Raw genomic sequence first — 17005 nt, 5'->3', positions numbered from 1 at the left:
TTGGGCTGAGTGGGTCTGGATGGAGAAGGTTTAGCTTGGGAGGTCTAGGGCTGAGAAGGCTTAGATTGGGAGTACTGGGACTTGGAGGGCTGGTGCTGAGTGGATTTGTCTGAACGAGTTTGGGTTGAGAGAACACAGGTTGAGAGGGTTGTGCTGGGACTGCTTCGCCTGGCACGACTTGGGCTGATTGGATTTGAACTGAGAGCTGAGTAAAAATTTGCTGTTGGACATAGGATTGAATCCCATTTGGAAAGATGGATTTGAAGGCCCACCTCGTGTCTTCAGCTTAGCTCCTTGCTGAGAGGCAGTCCTTATGGGTTTTTGTATGGCTCCTGCTGCTTGAAATGCTTGATGGTGAGGATTTTCAATATGGGATTTTGTTCTCATGAATTTTCTAATTGCCTCATTTGGCCGTGTTCCCTAGGCACAGACTTGCCTAGGCTGTGACTTCCCAACCGCTCTTGCTGGCTGTGAACCCAGGGAACGGAGGTGACCTCCCTGGGAGTCCACTTCCCCAGATCTTTCACGGGCTCCCATTTTCTGTGGTCTCTCAGACCAGGCCTGTACATGCTGACAAATGGGTCTTGGTGGTCTCCCAAAAGTTTTATCCATGTGACGTCCCTGAGCAGTTCTTGAAAATTTCATAAATCTTTCACCTGAATAAAATCTCTGAGGTTGGAATTATTGAATCCCAAAACTTTACCCGGACTATGGGCCCTTGTATTCTGAAAGGGTGAAGGATGGAAACTCTGAGACCTCTGCTCTAACCAGAACTGGGAGACCATAACCCAGGGGGCTGTCAAAGAAACACGGTTAAAATTACCTCCATTTCTGGTTGGTAAAGGACAGCAGTTTTTCAGAAGAGGCATGAATACTGGGGTGAGATGGAAATTCTGAAGATTTGGGCTGATCTCACATCTAGCCTCAGCCTCTCTTACTGACATCTAAGCGGGGCTTTGAGATGAGTTTTTTGGCTGACTGTGTCTTTGTGGTCCCTCATCTTCAGCTGTTCCAGCCAAGTTTTCAGTAGGGGAAACTTGAATCCCCTGCATGTTCTCAAAGTCGTGGTCTGTCTGTATCCCCAACTCCCTGGCCAGGGGTGCAATGTCCTCCACAGACATACATCTGAGTGAAGAGGACATCACTTCTTTCAGGGCAGCTTGAAGACCCTCCATGTTCCTCCCTGTCTCTCCAGCTTCCTCCTCCTCCCAAAACAGCAGCTGTGATGGCTTCAACTTCAGGATCCTCTGGGAAATCTGAGCCTCCTCATTCCCCCTGGCCCGTGGACTGAGGACAAAGTAGCATCTTTCAGTGGCAGCTTCTCCTAAAAACATTAGCAAGTCCCATTCCTTCTCACCTAGGCAGTCAATGAAAAAAAACACAGCAGAGGAAACTTCCATCAAGAAACCAAACTGTGTCCAAAAACTTTCTAGATCCCCACGAAGGTTGGCCACAGCAACAGCTTTCTGGAAAAAACTGGGGTTTTCCTTTAGACCACCACTATCAGGAAAACTCCATGTTACCTCAACCAGGCCATCAGAGATCTGCTGGGGAAGCACCAGAACAGGCAAATCCTGATGGAGAAAGAGTTTGTGTGATTTCAGGTGGGCAGGGCTGAGCAGTGTGTTGAGGTTTCTGGACTTGGAGAAGCTACAGTATCCTAGACGCACAAAAGAGATGACAGGCATCTTCATGAGAGTCAGAAATTTTCTGTATCCCCTGTAGGCCTTCCTGAAGACTGCGTTGACTGCTCCTTCACAATGTCCTTAATGGCCCCCAGCATTAAAATGCTTTTGTGCTTTTCTGCATCTGGCAGTAGCAAGGAAGGGCAAACTGGCACTGATACGTGTTTGACATGACTTCACGTTGCAAAGAGCTATCTGAATACAGCACAGAGGCACAAAGGACATGAAGGGAATTAATGGTTTCTGTTTGTCTAATTTCCAAATTCTCTACTCCAGTCAAAAATTCCCCTTTGCTGGGGCTTCCCTGGTGGCGCAGTGGTTGAGAGTCCGCCTGCCGATGCAGGGGACACGGGTTCATGCCCCGGTCTGGGAAGATCCCACATGCCGTGGAGCGGCTGGGCCCGTGAGCCATGGCCGCTGAGCCTGCGCGTCCGGAGCCTGTGCTCCGCAACGGGAGAGGCCACAACAGTGACAGGCCCGCGTACCGCAAAAAAAAAAAAAAAAAAGCCCCCTTTGCTATCTTCACCCAGAACCTGTGTCTGAGGACTGAATCTCTGACTGTCATATCCAGTGCTTGAACTTTCATCAGGAAGTTCCAGGCTAAGTCACCTGGAGTCTCAGTCACCCACCTACATCCTCAGTCTAAGAAGAATTGTTTAACGAAATCTGGCAGAAGCTTTCTGTTTGTATCCGGGTTTAAACAGGACAGGACATCTTTAAACAGTTTTTGCTTTCCGTAGGAAATAAGATAGTCAGGGAATGTCGTGTTCAGCATCTAAGCTTCCTTCAATGACTTTTTAAATTAAATAAGTTATTGACATTTTCATTGGAAAAAAAAAGATGAAACAATACAAGTAAAGTTCTCTTTCATTGCTCTGTCAATTCTATTTCCTTCTAAGAGATATGTCAATATAGTATGGTATGTTTCCTTCCCATCCTTTTTCTATGCAAGTACATAAGTATGTTTGCATATGTAGAAATACAGAGTTTGGTTTAATGGATGCTATTTTATTTTATAAATGATATTATACTGAATGATTCTTCTTCGGTATAAAACTTTTTACTCAGTGGTATTCCTTGCAAATTCTTCCAAGTAAGTATATATAGACACCAACTTAATTCATTTTAGCTAATCCGTTGTACTTCATGGTTTGGAAGAACCATTATTTATTTAACAATTGTCTACTGGTGATCATTTAGGTTTTCCAATTTTTTTGGCTAATGTTTGTATGCAGCAATGAAAAACCCTGTTAAAGCTTCATTACACACATGTATGAGGAATTCTCTAGGTTGATACCAACTTATTTCTTAAATGTTAACTCCTGCTAAAGTTTGGAGAAATGGAACATTTTGTTATCACTGAACTTTTCTCAGAATTTACATGTTGTACCTAATTTCTCCTGATGTCGTTTTCTAATTTATCTTCTAGCCACTTCTTGGGAATACGGAGACAGTGCTTAGTAGAGAAAGAAAATCAGAGAGCATTTTCTGCTCCTGATGGATAGCAAATTAGCATAAGATTCTTGGATCCCCTATAAAAATAGCCTAGAAGAAACAGTAGAAGTGAGAGAAAGTATGGATTTCAAGAATTAACAAAAGTAAGGATTCCCTGGTGGCGCAGTGGTTAAGAATCCTCCTGCCAATGCAAGGAACACAGGTTCGAGCCCTGGTCCAGGAAGATCCCACCTGCCGCGGAGCAACTAAGCCCGTGCGCCACAGCTACTGAGCCTGCGTGCCTAGAGCCCGTGCTCCGCAAACAAGAGAAGCCACCACAATGAGAAGCCTGCGCACTGCAACGGAGAGAAGTCCCCGCTGGCTGCAACTAGACAAAGCCCACGCACAGCAACAAAGACCCAATACAGCCAAAAAAATAAATAAAATTTAAAAAAAAAGAATTAACAAAGTAACTCTAAGAAATCCTTGGATGGTCTGAAAGTTGCTTGAACTGATATATATGATGGATAAAAAGTAAAAAGGTGAGGGAGGAGTTAAGGCCAGCATGAAGGATTCCCAGAGGAGGCACTGAGAAGATGGGTTGCAGAAAGCATTTAATTTCTGCTCTTGCCTATCCCCTGCTTTTCCTTTGGACAACCATCCTCTGCTTCCTCAGCACAGAAATCAGTACTCACACAGCCCATGCCAGATGCCTAACGTTGACAAGGTAATAGCAGGCTACTGTGGAGCAGTACAGGGATATACCTAATAAGCATAGAGATGGATGAAAAATTAAGAAGCAATAATGTCTAGAACCCAATACCATTTATGTAAATTAAAAATTCATGAAAATAGCCCATGTGAGGCAAAAAAAAAAGATCAGAGATTTTAGCTGCCACCCACTGAAAGGAGACTGAGTTTTGAATTTGAGTCCAGTCAGGTTAATTGAGAACTAAACCAACGAAAAAAACCCAAGATACTTTGGAGAATTTCACAATCGAGAGTCTCTATAACTGATCATACACAATGCATAGGACAAAATCCAAAGTTACGAGACATAGGAAGAAACAGGAAATGTAACGCACACTTGATCAATGGAGACCCACTCCAGGATGACCCAGATGTTGGATTTAGCATATAAGAATTTTAAAGCAGCTCTCTTAACTATTTTCAAGAATGTACAATAAAATAAACCCATAATGAATGATTAAATAGCAATTCTCAGGGGAAAAAAAAAAGCATTTAAAAATTGAAATTCTAGAATTAAAAGTGACAATACATGAATTTTTCCAAAAATCAGTAGATGGATTGAAAAGGAGATTGGAAATGACTGAAGAAAAATTCAGTGTACTTAAAGATATAGCAGTAGAAATGACCCAATCTAAAGAATAAAGAGAAAATTTAAAAAAAAAAATGAATGGAGCCTCAGGAACCTCAGGAAAGATATCAGAAACTCTAACATACATGTACTTGGAGTCTCAAAAAGAGAGGAGGGAGCAAGTGGGACAGAAAAATATTTGGATAAATAACAGCTGAGAATTTTCCAAATTTGGAAAAAAAATTCCAAATTTATAGATTCACAAACCCTACGGAAGATGAAAACAAAGAAAAGCACACCTAAGCATTGTAAGGCCAACTGGCCCGAGGCAGGGGAACACAATCAGATTCACAGGTTGCATCAGAACGAAATTCTCCGGACCACCCAGTTCCAGAAACTGCCCTGGAGACATTCCGGACCACCCAGTTCCAGGAACTGACCTGGGGATTTTGAAACCAGCCCAGCCTTCCCGCCTTTCGAGGGGCGGGACTAACGGTCCCCCAGGATACCCGAAAAGACCACCAAATAAGGAATACCCCGTGCCCTCCCAGATTCACCACACCCCTTTCCCTTCCTCCCCTATAAAATCTTGCCCACTCGCCCGGGCGCGACTTCTCTGGCCCCCTTTCTCTCGGACCAGTGAACCTCGCCTGAGAGCTCTCCCTAATAAAGCTCACCTGAAGCTTTCCTCTGTTTCGTGGTGCCGTTTGTTAAGATCCGACCTTACAAGGATGTCAGAGTTAACCGCAGAAAAAAATTTTAAGAAAAAAAATTTTGAAATCAACCAGAAGAAAAGTAACACAACACTTAAGGGGGAACAACGATAAAATGACAAGACTTAGCATCAGAAACAATGCAAGCCAAATGACAGGAATGACATCCATAAAACACTGAAGGCAAAAAATCTCCAATCTGAAATTCATTACAGCAAAAATATTCTGGATTGAAGGCAAAATAAAGACGTTTCAATAAACAAAAAATAAATAAAATTCTTCAGGATAACAGGAAATAACAAATTAAAACCTGGGTCTTCAGGAAGAAGAAAGGGCAGAGGAAATGGTAAATATATGGGTTCCTACCATCGACTGACCCCAACTAGTATAAGCTAGAAGGGAAGGGAGTTGATTGATATAGTCTATATACAAGTTGACCTTATACATTGCAGAGCACACAGGCAACGCCTTAAGTCTTCCTGAGACTTTGACTTGAGACACAATGATGGGCCTGAGGGGCATAAAATTTAACATGACAAAAAGCGTGAAGATCCTTGTCCTTTGACTCAGATGCATTTGGATTCCCCGCCACCACCACCCCCACCACCCACCCCCGGTTCCCAGCTGCATAGACAAATATTACGGAGGAAAGAGAGAGAGGATAGCCACATGCCTCCAGTCAACTACAGTGGATTGGTAACCATTAGAACTATATTGCAGGTCATAACTACATTATTACTGAGATTTTTCTTGACCTATTTTCTTAAAGGTGTTAAATTGATTGCAAAAATAGCCCCAATTAATGGCTTTCTGGCATCCATACTTTTTGCAATACTACTTCACAAGAGGTGGAGTCTATTTTTCCCCAACCCTTGAATTCGAATTAGCTTTGTGACTTGCTTTTGCCAACAGGGTGTGGCAGAATTGTATGTATGCGTTATGGGTTGAATTGTATCCCCCCCAAAGAGATATGTTGATGTTCCCAGTACTTCAGAATGTGGTCTTACTTGTGGATAAGGTCTTTACAGAGGTCATCAAGCTAAAATGAGATCATTAGGGTGGGCCCTAATGCAATCTGATCAGTGTCCTTATAAAAAGAGGAAATTTGAAAACAGAGACATGCACCAAGAAGATGGTCTACAAGCCAAAGAACACCTCAGGCTACCAGAAGCTGCGAGAGAGGGCTGGAACAGCTGCTTCCCTAGTGTCTTCAGAGAGAGTATGACCCTACCAACACCTCGGTTTCAGTCTTCTGGCCTCCATATCTGTGAAACAATATATTTCCCATTGTTCTAAGCCACCGTTTCGTGGCAGCCCTAGGAAACCTATCATACAGATGGCGTGATAGTTCTGAGCCTAAGCCTAAAAATGCCTTCACTACTCTGTCTCTCTCTGTCTCTGTCTGACTACTCTCCCTCACCATAAGAATGTGCCTCGCAGAGTTTGAGAACAAGCCCAGACTAGCTTGCTAGATGAGAGATGAGCCTATGCCAGCTGACCACAGATATAGGAGTAAACCCAGCGAAGACCAGAAGAACTGCTCTGCCAACTATAGACACATGAACAATTACACACTCTTATGGTTTTAAGTGACCCTAATTTTGAGATGCTACGTTGAGATACTATTATTGTGATAAATAAATGATACAGAAAAATCATGTAAAACAAAACAATATCATGCAAGAAACACATAATATTAGAATGTTACCTATGGGGGCTTCCCTGGTGGCGCAGTGGTTGAGAGTCCGCCTGCCGATGCAGGGGACACGGTTCGTGCCCTAGTCCAGGAGGATCCCATGTGCCGCGGAGCGGCTGGGCCCATGAGCCATGGCCGCTGAGCCTGCGCGTCTGGAGTCTGTGCTCCGCAACGGGAGAGGCCACAACAGTGAGAGGCCTGCGTATCGCAAAAAAGAAAAAAGAATTACCTATGGAGGAAGGTGAATGGGAAATAGAGAAAAAAATGAAATAGATGAACAAAAGGGGCTTTTTGCAGAATAATGAGGGTAGTATGCAATGACTAATTAATTCAACCCTATGCAACAACTGTAATATATTTAAAAAATTAAGAATGAGGTCTAAAAGCAACTACATATTGGGAAGGTATGGGGGTGGGACAAGAGCTGTGTTATGGGTTGAATTATGTACCCCTCAAATTCGTATGTTGAAATCCTAAGCCCCAGTACCTCAGAATGTAATGGTATTTGGAAATGGGGTCACATGGTAGATGTAATTAGTTAAGATGAGGTCATTATGGTGAGCCCTAACCTAGTATGACTGGTATTCTTATAAAAAGGGGAAATTTGAACATAGAGACATGAACCCAGGAAGACAACCATGTGAAGATGAATGCAGATTGTGGGGGTAGGGTGAGGGGGGCGAGGGTGGAGGGGATGCTTCTACAAGCCAAAGAAGCCCAAAGATTTCCAGAAAACTACCAGAAGCTAGGAACAGATTCTTCTTTACAGCTTTCCAAAGGAACCAACCCTAGAGTCACCTTGATTTCAGACTTCCAGCCTCCAAACTGTAGGACAATACGTTTCAATTGTTATTGTTTAAGCTACCAAGTTTGTGGTGCTATTTTGTTACAGCAGCCCTAGTAACTATGTCAAGGTGTGCTGAGAAGGAAATTACTCTTTTCTGACCCATAACTGGATTATGAATTCCCAGGATTTGGACTGAATGTGAGTTGGTATTTACCTTCCCCTTCTGTACTCAGAACTTGGTGATGTTTATTTTCCCAGACAATATCTCTCCAAATTAAGCATTTCTCATATTTTGAATTTTCATTGAGAAATATTCAAGACTTCCTCATCAAAATGGCAATATTTGGACTGGATCAAGACAAGCTTTATTTTGGGATTTTATCCATTTATCACAAATTCCTCTCCTGTGCCCACTTCAATAGTCAGGTTCATAACCCCCATATTCCATTGGTCACAAAGGAGCTAAAATGATTAAAAAGGCTTAATCTGAGAACAGAAGGTAACAGCTAAAATTAGTGGTTCTATGTATGATGGAGGTGACTGCAGAAACCTTTAAGTTGATAGTCAATATTTACTTTAGCTTATACTGTCTGCTGTTCCTAGGTCCTGGGTTTTCCTCCCAGTCAACACTCACCTCTGAGGAAATTCCAAGTTAGAGAGGTCCAAGAAATTTTTGTATAGCTGCTTTTCTGCTGCCATCTGGTGCCTTTCCTCAGCCCCTCTCCCCATTATGTCATGGCAACCTGAAAATAAGTTGTTGCCTAAGTAACTATACACACATCATTCCCATACCTTCCATACTTTTCTCCTCTTCCTCCTCCAATGACATGCCAGTTTCTGAATCCTCATAATTCTGTTCTTCATCAGAGAACTCCATGGTTTCAGAATACAAAGAGTCCTCTTTGCTGTCATAGATAATGCACTCTGGGTCATCATAAGCATCCTCTTCCACGGGGGTGTCTGCATCTTCAGAGTACCCAACAGATTCTAGATATTCCTCTTTTCCTAAGCGTAAAGAATCATCTGGCTCCTCATATCTCTGTTCATCCTGTAAATACTCAATAGTTGCTGGAAATTCACATTCAACATTCTCAACCAATTGCAGAGATGTGAATTTTGGTGTGTTGTATTCCTTTTCATTTTCCCTTGAGGACCAAGCAGTTTCCCGATAACCAGCCTTCTTGTCCGTGAAAGACTTGTTTCCAAATCCAAGTGTTCTTTCTCTTTGTAGGACATGGTGATCTCAGGATTCTCAGGCTCTTTCTCTCCAGGAATAAAAAATACCTTCCCTGCTTACCCCCACAGGTTGCGGTGGCTCTATATACTCATGTTTTAAAAGTTCTGGAAGGAATAGGAAAGGTTGGGGGATTTTTATTTTCTTTTTTTGAAATTAACAGATGTTATATAATAACTTGACTTTCCATGACCTCAAAGCATCATCTCCTTTATTTCACTGTATAACAGGAATACCTACCACCTGCTACATAAACGGCAACGGCTCAACTGTCAGAACTTCCTCCCACTGAAAAATATCAGATCACACTCCTGCCTTGCTCAAAAGTTCGAGTCTTTCACAGCAAACTCAAAGGGTAAATAAGTGAAATAGAAAACTTGAATCCTGTGTTTACTTGTGGATTTACTGTGACCCCAAACCAGCTCAGACTACATAAGGCCATTGCTAATGAAATCTGATCCTAATAATTTCTAATCAAGAAGCAAATAGCTCTGATTTGGAATAAGTCCTGGAAATAACAAGACCTATTTCTCTAAGCATACGGGTCCTATACTACATTAGAGACCATTAACATTAATCTTTTTATCTGAGCCTCTGCCTGTCTAACATCTCTTAAAATAATATTCACTATTTTTTAGAAAAGGAGCTACACCTGTCTCTGGTAGTAATTTACAAAACTGCTAAACAATTCATTCTGGAAGAAGTGTGCCCTCATTTGCCACTAATTATCTTTGAACGTTGAAAAATTAGAATTTGATTTGCTCCAGAAAACTAAAGTTCTGCTGGCATTCTTCTCACAGAGAAAACGAAGTTGTGGACTTTCCTGGTGGTGCAGTGGTTAAGAATCCGCCTGCTAATACAGGGGACACAGGTTTGATCCCTGGTCCGGGGAGATCCCACATGCCGCAGAGCAACTAAGTCCGTGCGCCACAACTACTGAGCCTGCGCTCTAGAGCCTGTGAGCCACAACTACTGAAGCCCGCACGTATAGAGCCTCTGCTCCTCAACAAGAGAAGCCACTGCAGTGAGAAGCCCACGCACCGCAATGAAGAATAACCCCCGCTCGACGCAACTAGAGAAAACCAATGCGCAGCAACGAAGACCCAACACAGCCAAAAATAAATTAAAAAAAAAAAATGAAGTTGCTAATCTACTACATATGTGTGTTAAAAATTATTTTTCCTATATTTTCAAAATGGCTATACTAAGTGAAAGATGCAGCTTTTGGTCTTGAGGTTGTTAATACCCATGAATTCACTTACTTCATAAGGAAATCCTGATGTGTCACTAACAGTAGTCTCTTTCCAACTATGAGTATTTCAGAATGTCACTGCCAGAATAATAAGTTTATACTACCACTAAAACAAGTGCAGGTTTTGGGGACATTCCCTGGTGGTGCAGCATGTAAGACTCCATGCTCCCAATGCAGGGGGCCCAGGTTTGATCCCTGGTCAGGGAACTAAATCCCACATTCATGCTGCACCTAAGAGTTAGCATGCCACAACTAAGGAGCCCACCTGCCACAACTAAGACCCAGTACAACCAAATAAAATAAATAAATATTTTAAAAAAAACAAAAACAATTGCAGCTTTTGGATTGAGTTTGAACAAAAAATTATAAATCCCTTAAAACAATAAGATACATCATTCCCTGCGTTTTAAATCTTGGACACTTTTCCCTTTTATCATATCTCAGTGAAAATTATCTCCAGGAGAATGACGAATGAAAATAAAAGGTAAAAATTTTCTTTTTTTCAGGAAATCTGCCTCCTCCCTCTCAGCCCAAAAAAGTGTAGAAATTTAACTTACCGTGATTTAAGTCCCAAATGGTAGCTGACTCTGAAAAAGTACTAAGTAGGGCTTCCCTGGTGGCGCAGTGGTTGAGAATCTGCCTGCCAATGCAGGGGACATGGGTTCGAGCCCTGGTCTGGGAAGAGCCCGTGAGCCACAACTACTGAGCCTGCGCATCTGGAGCCTGTGCTCCGCAACAAGAGAAGCTGCAATAGTGAGAGGCCCGCACACTGCAATGAAGAGTGGCCCCCACTTGCCGCAACTAGAGAAAGCCCTCGCACAGAAACGAAGACCCAACACAGCCAAAAATAAATAAATATTTTTTTTAAAAAAAAGTACTAAGTAAACAGTTGACAAAAAGCTGACCGCTCACTTCTCCCTTTTTCTGTACCAAAATTAATAGCTTCCAACTTTTCTTCATGGGATCTGTAATATTCTCCAGAATCTCATACTCTTCCTCAGAAATTAGCCTCTGAGAGGTTAATGTATCTAAGATACAATCAGGATCTTGTTGGAGGAGTTCAAGTAACTTTTCTCATTCTTTTTCTATGATTTCTGAGGGAACACTCCCAGTAGCCAATGTTCCTGTTTTCTGCAGAGTAGGAAATGAACTATGAAATAGTTCCAATGCATAAATACAAGTTTTGGGGGAGTTTTTTTGTTTTTGTTTTGTTTTTTTTAAGGCACAGAGTAATTCTATTTGGCAAAGATTAACTATGTCAATGATGCCTAGTGTTGGAGAGGGTGGATAGAAACAAGCCAAAGCGGAGGGGGAACCCAGCCCTCAGCCCCCATGGACCCTGGCTCCCTGTAGGTTATTTATCGTTTTTTGACGACTTGACTCAGTTTCATATGACTTAGCCCCTGAGAACTCCTCTGAGTCAACTCCTCTGAGAAGCCTCTCTTGAACTTCAGATTGGACTAGGTATTCTCTACTCTGGGCTCTATCTGCGATAATAAGAATGTGAATTGATTAACCGTTTTGGAGAGAAATCTGTCAATATGCAGCAATAAATAAATAAATGTGACAGATAAAAATCAAAATTCATACCATTCAGTGCAGCAATCCCACTGCACTGAATAGGAAATTACCTTATGGAAATAATCAGACAAATGCCCAAAGATGTATGTGCAAGAATCTGCATTACAACATTTTTATAACAGCAGAAAATTGAAAATAACTCAAATATCCACAAATTGGGGGTTTATGGAACAAATGTTGATACATCAACAATGGTGTTACCTAATCAGGTCTGGCTGTTCACCACTCAAAAAATCAATACTTGAGGGACTTCCCTGGCTGCACAGTGGTTAAGAATCTGCCTGCCAATGCAGGAGACACAGGTTCGATCCCTGGTCCGGGAAGATACCACATGCCCGTGCGCCACAACTACTGAGCCTGCGCTCTAGAGCCCACGAGCCACAACTACTGAGCCCACGTGCCACAACTGCTGAAGCCTGTGCGCCTAGATCCCATGCTCCACAACAAGAGAAGCCACTGCAATGAGAAGCCCGTGCACTGCAACGAAAAGTAGCCCCTGCTCACTGCAACTAGAGAAAGCCCGTGCACAGCAATGAAGACCCAACACAGCCAAAAATAAGTAAATAAATAAAGGTTAAAAAAAAAATACGAGAGAGAGAGAGAGAGACGGGGGGGGGGGGGAGAGAGAGAGAGATGTTGTTAGGAAAGTTGCTTTTAATCAGAATGCTGGCAATCTGGGGAGATGGTGGACTCAGTGTCCCCAAAATCCACCTCTGAAACTTATGCTTGGCCATGAAAGTTTTTATGGGGAAAAAGGGAAGTAATCTCAATCATTGAGATAGGGGGTGGGAGTCGCCATCCCCCACTGTGTGCAGACTTGTATGCAGGCTTGTCAACTTCCTGTGATTTTTCTTTAGATGCTATCTTGTTCACACAGTTTGTTTGCAAGATTACTGAAGGGGAAGCTAGGGAAGAGATCTGGTCATCTGTTAATGACTTATTCTTCATTTCAGCTTCTTTGATCTATAGAAAGAACCAACAGATTAGGCAACATATTGTATGATCAAGATTTGAAAGGCATGCTAGGGCTGGAGATGAGTAGAGCATGGGGGTGCCTGGTTTCAGGTTAGTGACAAGGCAAAAGGGGCCTCCTGGAAAGAGGTCTTTCCTGCAAAAAGCTTTCTCCTGACAAAAGCTGCTTACAAATCCCCACGTGTCAGAACATCATTCCATTTCTACGGGATCATGGGCCAAGGTCTGTCTTCTGTAACTTCTTCATTCTGACAAAGGGCACCGTATTCTTAGAGTGGAAGATGTCAGCACGGGTTTGCAGCATCTCTTTGCTGACAATTTTAGTTGCCCACTTACATATGCAGGCAGAACAAGCTACAATTATTTTGATGCCCACCAAGATATAGATTATTATGAGCAATAGTGTTAATCCCATTCTCTTAAGGCCAGTTCTTGGAATTGTACTAGCCATAGATTCAGTACTGCTCAAGTTAGAGCAGCTTATGTCATGGCTACAATCTAGTCATCATGCAATTAGCTTGTCCCCTCTGGTGGCAGTTATAGTATCTGTAAAACAACTCAGCAATGTGCATCAGACACGGAGTCTGTGACTCTATTGTCCTAATCATTAATGGCTTGAGCTTGCTGTTTTGTGACTCAGGGAGGCCTGGGAGACTTCAGCTTTTCTATAAACAAGAGGCAGGAGACATGAAGGAGCCTTTGTGCTTGGGGTGGGGTGGGAGTGGGGTGCAGAGTTCTGCTCAGTTCCAATGCAATACCAAAATGAAGTTAAAAGTGATGAAGTAGGGACTTCCCTCGCAGTCCAGTGGTTAAGACTTTGCCTTCCGATGCAGGGGGTGCGAGTTCGATCCCTGGTCAGGGAGCTAAGACCCCACATGACTCACGGCCAAAAAACCAAAACATAAAAGAGAAGCAGTATTGTAACAAATTCAATAAAGCCTTTAAATAGATAAATAAATAAAAGTACAAAAGCTACAAAACCGTCTGCCCTCATCCCATATACCACAAAAAAAAAAAAGAAAAAAAAGGATGACATAAATCTACACATATTGACAAGTAGTGATACCCATGATATATTATGGAAAATGGCAAGTTATAGATCCCATTTTTATTTAAAAAGTTAATATGTGCATAGTGTATGTATACAATATGTGTATATACATATACATTATATTTAAAAGAAAACAGCCAGGAAAGAGATACTCCAATTGTAACACTGGTATCTCTGGTGATATGATTACAGTGGTATTCATACCTTCTACTTTAAATATTTCTATTTATTTTAATAGTTTACATTTTTTGTCTTGTTAGCTGACTTTAATTTTTTTAAAACTATCTAGTTGGGGGCTTCCCTGGTGGCGCAGTGGTTGAGAGTCCGTCTGCCGATGCAGGGGACATGGGTTCGTGCCCCGGTCCGGGAGGATCCCACATGCTGCGGAGCGGCTGGGCCCGTGAGCCATGGCCGCTGAGCCTGCACGTCCGGAGCCTGTGCTCCGCAACGGGAGAGGCCACAGCAGTGAGAGGCCCGCGTACCGCAAAACAAAACAAAAAAAAAACAAAAAAACTATCTAGTTGGTTTTTATTTTCAGTTATAGTTCACAAGAACCTGTAAACAATCTAAATAACTATCAACAGGACTGGATGAGTAAACTGTGGTATCTCATATAATGTAATATACAGCATTGAAAAAGAATGAACTTCAGTGACCCACAGTATACATAAATAAATCATAACAATATTAAGGGGAAATTTTAAGTCCCCAAATATTATATGTTGCATGACAACCTTTTCGAAAAGCTCAAAATAATGTAAATACAGACACATACACACACATTTTAGGAATACACATGGAATCGGTATAATTATATAAAATGAGAAGTACGGAAATGGGCTTCAGAAGGATGGCTACCTTGGTTAGGGGAGGCTAGGGATGGGATGGGATTGGAGGACAGGGAAATCATGGAGTTAGACATAGGATATCATCTGGGAATGAGTTTATAGGTGTTTATTAAATTATTAAAGGTAAATAGTTAAACGTGTAAGTGAAAGCAGGCCATGCATGGACCAATGCTGAGCATAACAAAGGAAAATGATTTATTAAATTCTGGCGTCCCTAAGGTTGAAAAAGAATATGAGAATCCATATATGACATTAAAAATTAACTTTAGGTTGAGAGTTTTAAAATGTGTCACAAAGGTATGGGTTTCAAGAGATGTATCCCACCTAATACTAACAGTTTGATTGGCAATGTTAGTAGGTTTGCCAATCTTTTTTTTTAATTCAACTTGGTTGGTAAGGTATTCTAATAACCAGCTTCTCAAACCCCATCTCCTCCCCACTGCTCCCCATAAATACCCTCCTCTCCCACAAGAACCTGCTCCAGGAGATCTCAAAGCTGATGGGAAGAAAAGTGTTTATTTGAAGTTGCATATTTCACAGTAAAATGTAAATTTAGGGGAGGAAGTTTAAATTCAGTTCCTTGGTAACAGGAAATCTGCATCGCACACACTTTGAATGCAAATGGAAGTGAACAGGAAGGGGGCAGGGCAAAACCTTTAAAAGAATAACATAGCCCGAGGACATGACGTAAATTAATTAGAACCAAATAGGTCCAAGATGGTAGACTAGTCTAATTCCACTAGACCTTGAGTCTCAGTATATGCTCATTGTAACACATCTGCAAGCTAAATGACACACCCATAGGCGCCATGACAGTTCCAAGGCCAACCATAAAGGTCAAAAAGTAGGCCTGGGCTTCCCTGGTGGCACAGTGGTTAAGAATCTGCCTGCCAATGCAGAAGACACAGGTCTGAGTCCTGGTCCGGGAAGATTCACATGCCGCGGAGCAACTAACCCCGTGAGCCACAACTACTGAGCCTGCGCTCTAGAGCCCGTGAGCCACAACTACGGAGCGCGTGTGCTGCAACTACTGAAGCCCGTGCACCTAGAGCCTGTGCTCCACAAGAGAAGCCACCGCAGTGAGAAGGCCGCGCACCGCAACGAAGAGTAGCCCCCGCTCGTCGCAACTAGAGAAAGCCCGCACACGGCAACGACCAAAGCAGCCAAAAATAAATACATATTTATTTTAAAAAAAGTAGGCCCAATTCCTAGAAATCCCCACCCCTTCCCCCAAATAGCTGGAATACTCCTCCTACTCATTAGCCTATGAAACTACCCACCCCTAAAAAACCTGACAACCCCATACCCTGGTGCCTTTCTCGCCTTCTGATATGGCTCACACTCTGTGGAGTGTGTTTCTCTCTAAATATATCAACTTCTTACCTATCACTTTGTCGCTCACTGGATTCTTTCTGTGATGAGACATCAAGAAAAGACCGTGGGTCTAAATCCTGAGACCAGGTGTGTGATCTCAGTTAAAACACCGCGGGTTCAAGTCCCAATCTGGGTTTTGGCTGGGTTCGAGTCCCAATCTGAGTTACACGGTTTCAGAAGTGAGCTGGGGGAAGTGTGGCCAGGAGATGAAGATTTGAAAATACATCCCTCTGGGTTTCCCTGGTGGCGCAGTGGTTGAGAGTCCGCCTGCCGATGCAGGGGACACGGGTTCATGCACCGGTCCGGGAAGATCCCACATGCCGTGGAGTGGCTGGGCCCGTGAGCCATGGCCGCTGAGCCTGCGCGTCTGGAGCCTGTGCTGCGCAACGGCAGAGGCCACAACAGTGCGAGGCCCGTATGCCGCAAAAAATAAAAAATAAAAAAAGAAAATATATCCCTCACATCAAATACAGTGAAACAGGTGTAAAAATTTTGTTTGCAGCTAGGAATTTAAATTATGTGATTTTTTTTTAAAGAGAAAAGTCAGCACTAATTTCACCTATTGTAGGAAAAGAAGGCAGGTCAAGTCAAGAGACCTGAACTATATCAGAATAACAGATGCAAGATTTATGAACTCTCTATCATTCTCTGTCAAAAGGCAAAACACCGTAAGTAACAGCAGAGATTGCAACAGGGAAGACCCAATTTTGACTCCCTGTTGGATCTGTTTCTTTGACTTTAGCATTTACTTTTCGTAGCTTTTGTTATTATAATCATACATAATGGACTGCCTCAGGGAACCCTACCCACCTGTGAATGGCTGCAAGAAAGAAGAAATTAACCATCCCCTCCCGGAGGCTGGTCATTCCAGAAGATGTTTATCCTTTTCACTTTACTTCCTCCCCGCATCTCCCTCTCTATTCTGCCTTTTTACTTTACTTCCCTCTCTGATTCTATGAAAGAAACTGGCATCCAGACCCCGCTAAGATGGTTTTTTGGGGACCCTAGTCCACCATCTTTTCAGTCCGCCAGCTTTCCAAATAAAGTCGTATTCTTTGCC

The 17005-nt window shown here is 42.6% G+C and overlaps 1 protein-coding gene across 1 annotated transcript; it reads right to left on the bottom strand.

The window, feature by feature from the left end:
- Positions 1-934: 934 nt before the first annotated feature.
- On the bottom strand, positions 935-15255 carry CARD6 (caspase recruitment domain family member 6). Its single transcript, XM_070045086.1, is given in 12 exon segments — positions 935-1089; positions 1124-1660; positions 1708-1821; positions 1824-1989; positions 2212-2415; positions 6532-6536; positions 8426-8827; positions 8830-8915; positions 8917-8974; positions 10677-10727; positions 11007-11250; positions 15226-15255. Coding segments are annotated over 12 exon segments (2052 nt in total).
- Positions 15256-17005: the final 1750 nt, after the last annotated feature.

This window comes from Globicephala melas, chromosome 3 (genome assembly GCF_963455315.2).
Source record: "Globicephala melas chromosome 3, mGloMel1.2, whole genome shotgun sequence".
In the NCBI taxonomy this organism is placed as follows: Eukaryota; Metazoa; Chordata; class Mammalia; order Artiodactyla; family Delphinidae; genus Globicephala; species Globicephala melas.
Note: the sequence above shows the minus strand (reverse complement) of the source record. Positions and strands in the feature narration are given on the sequence as shown.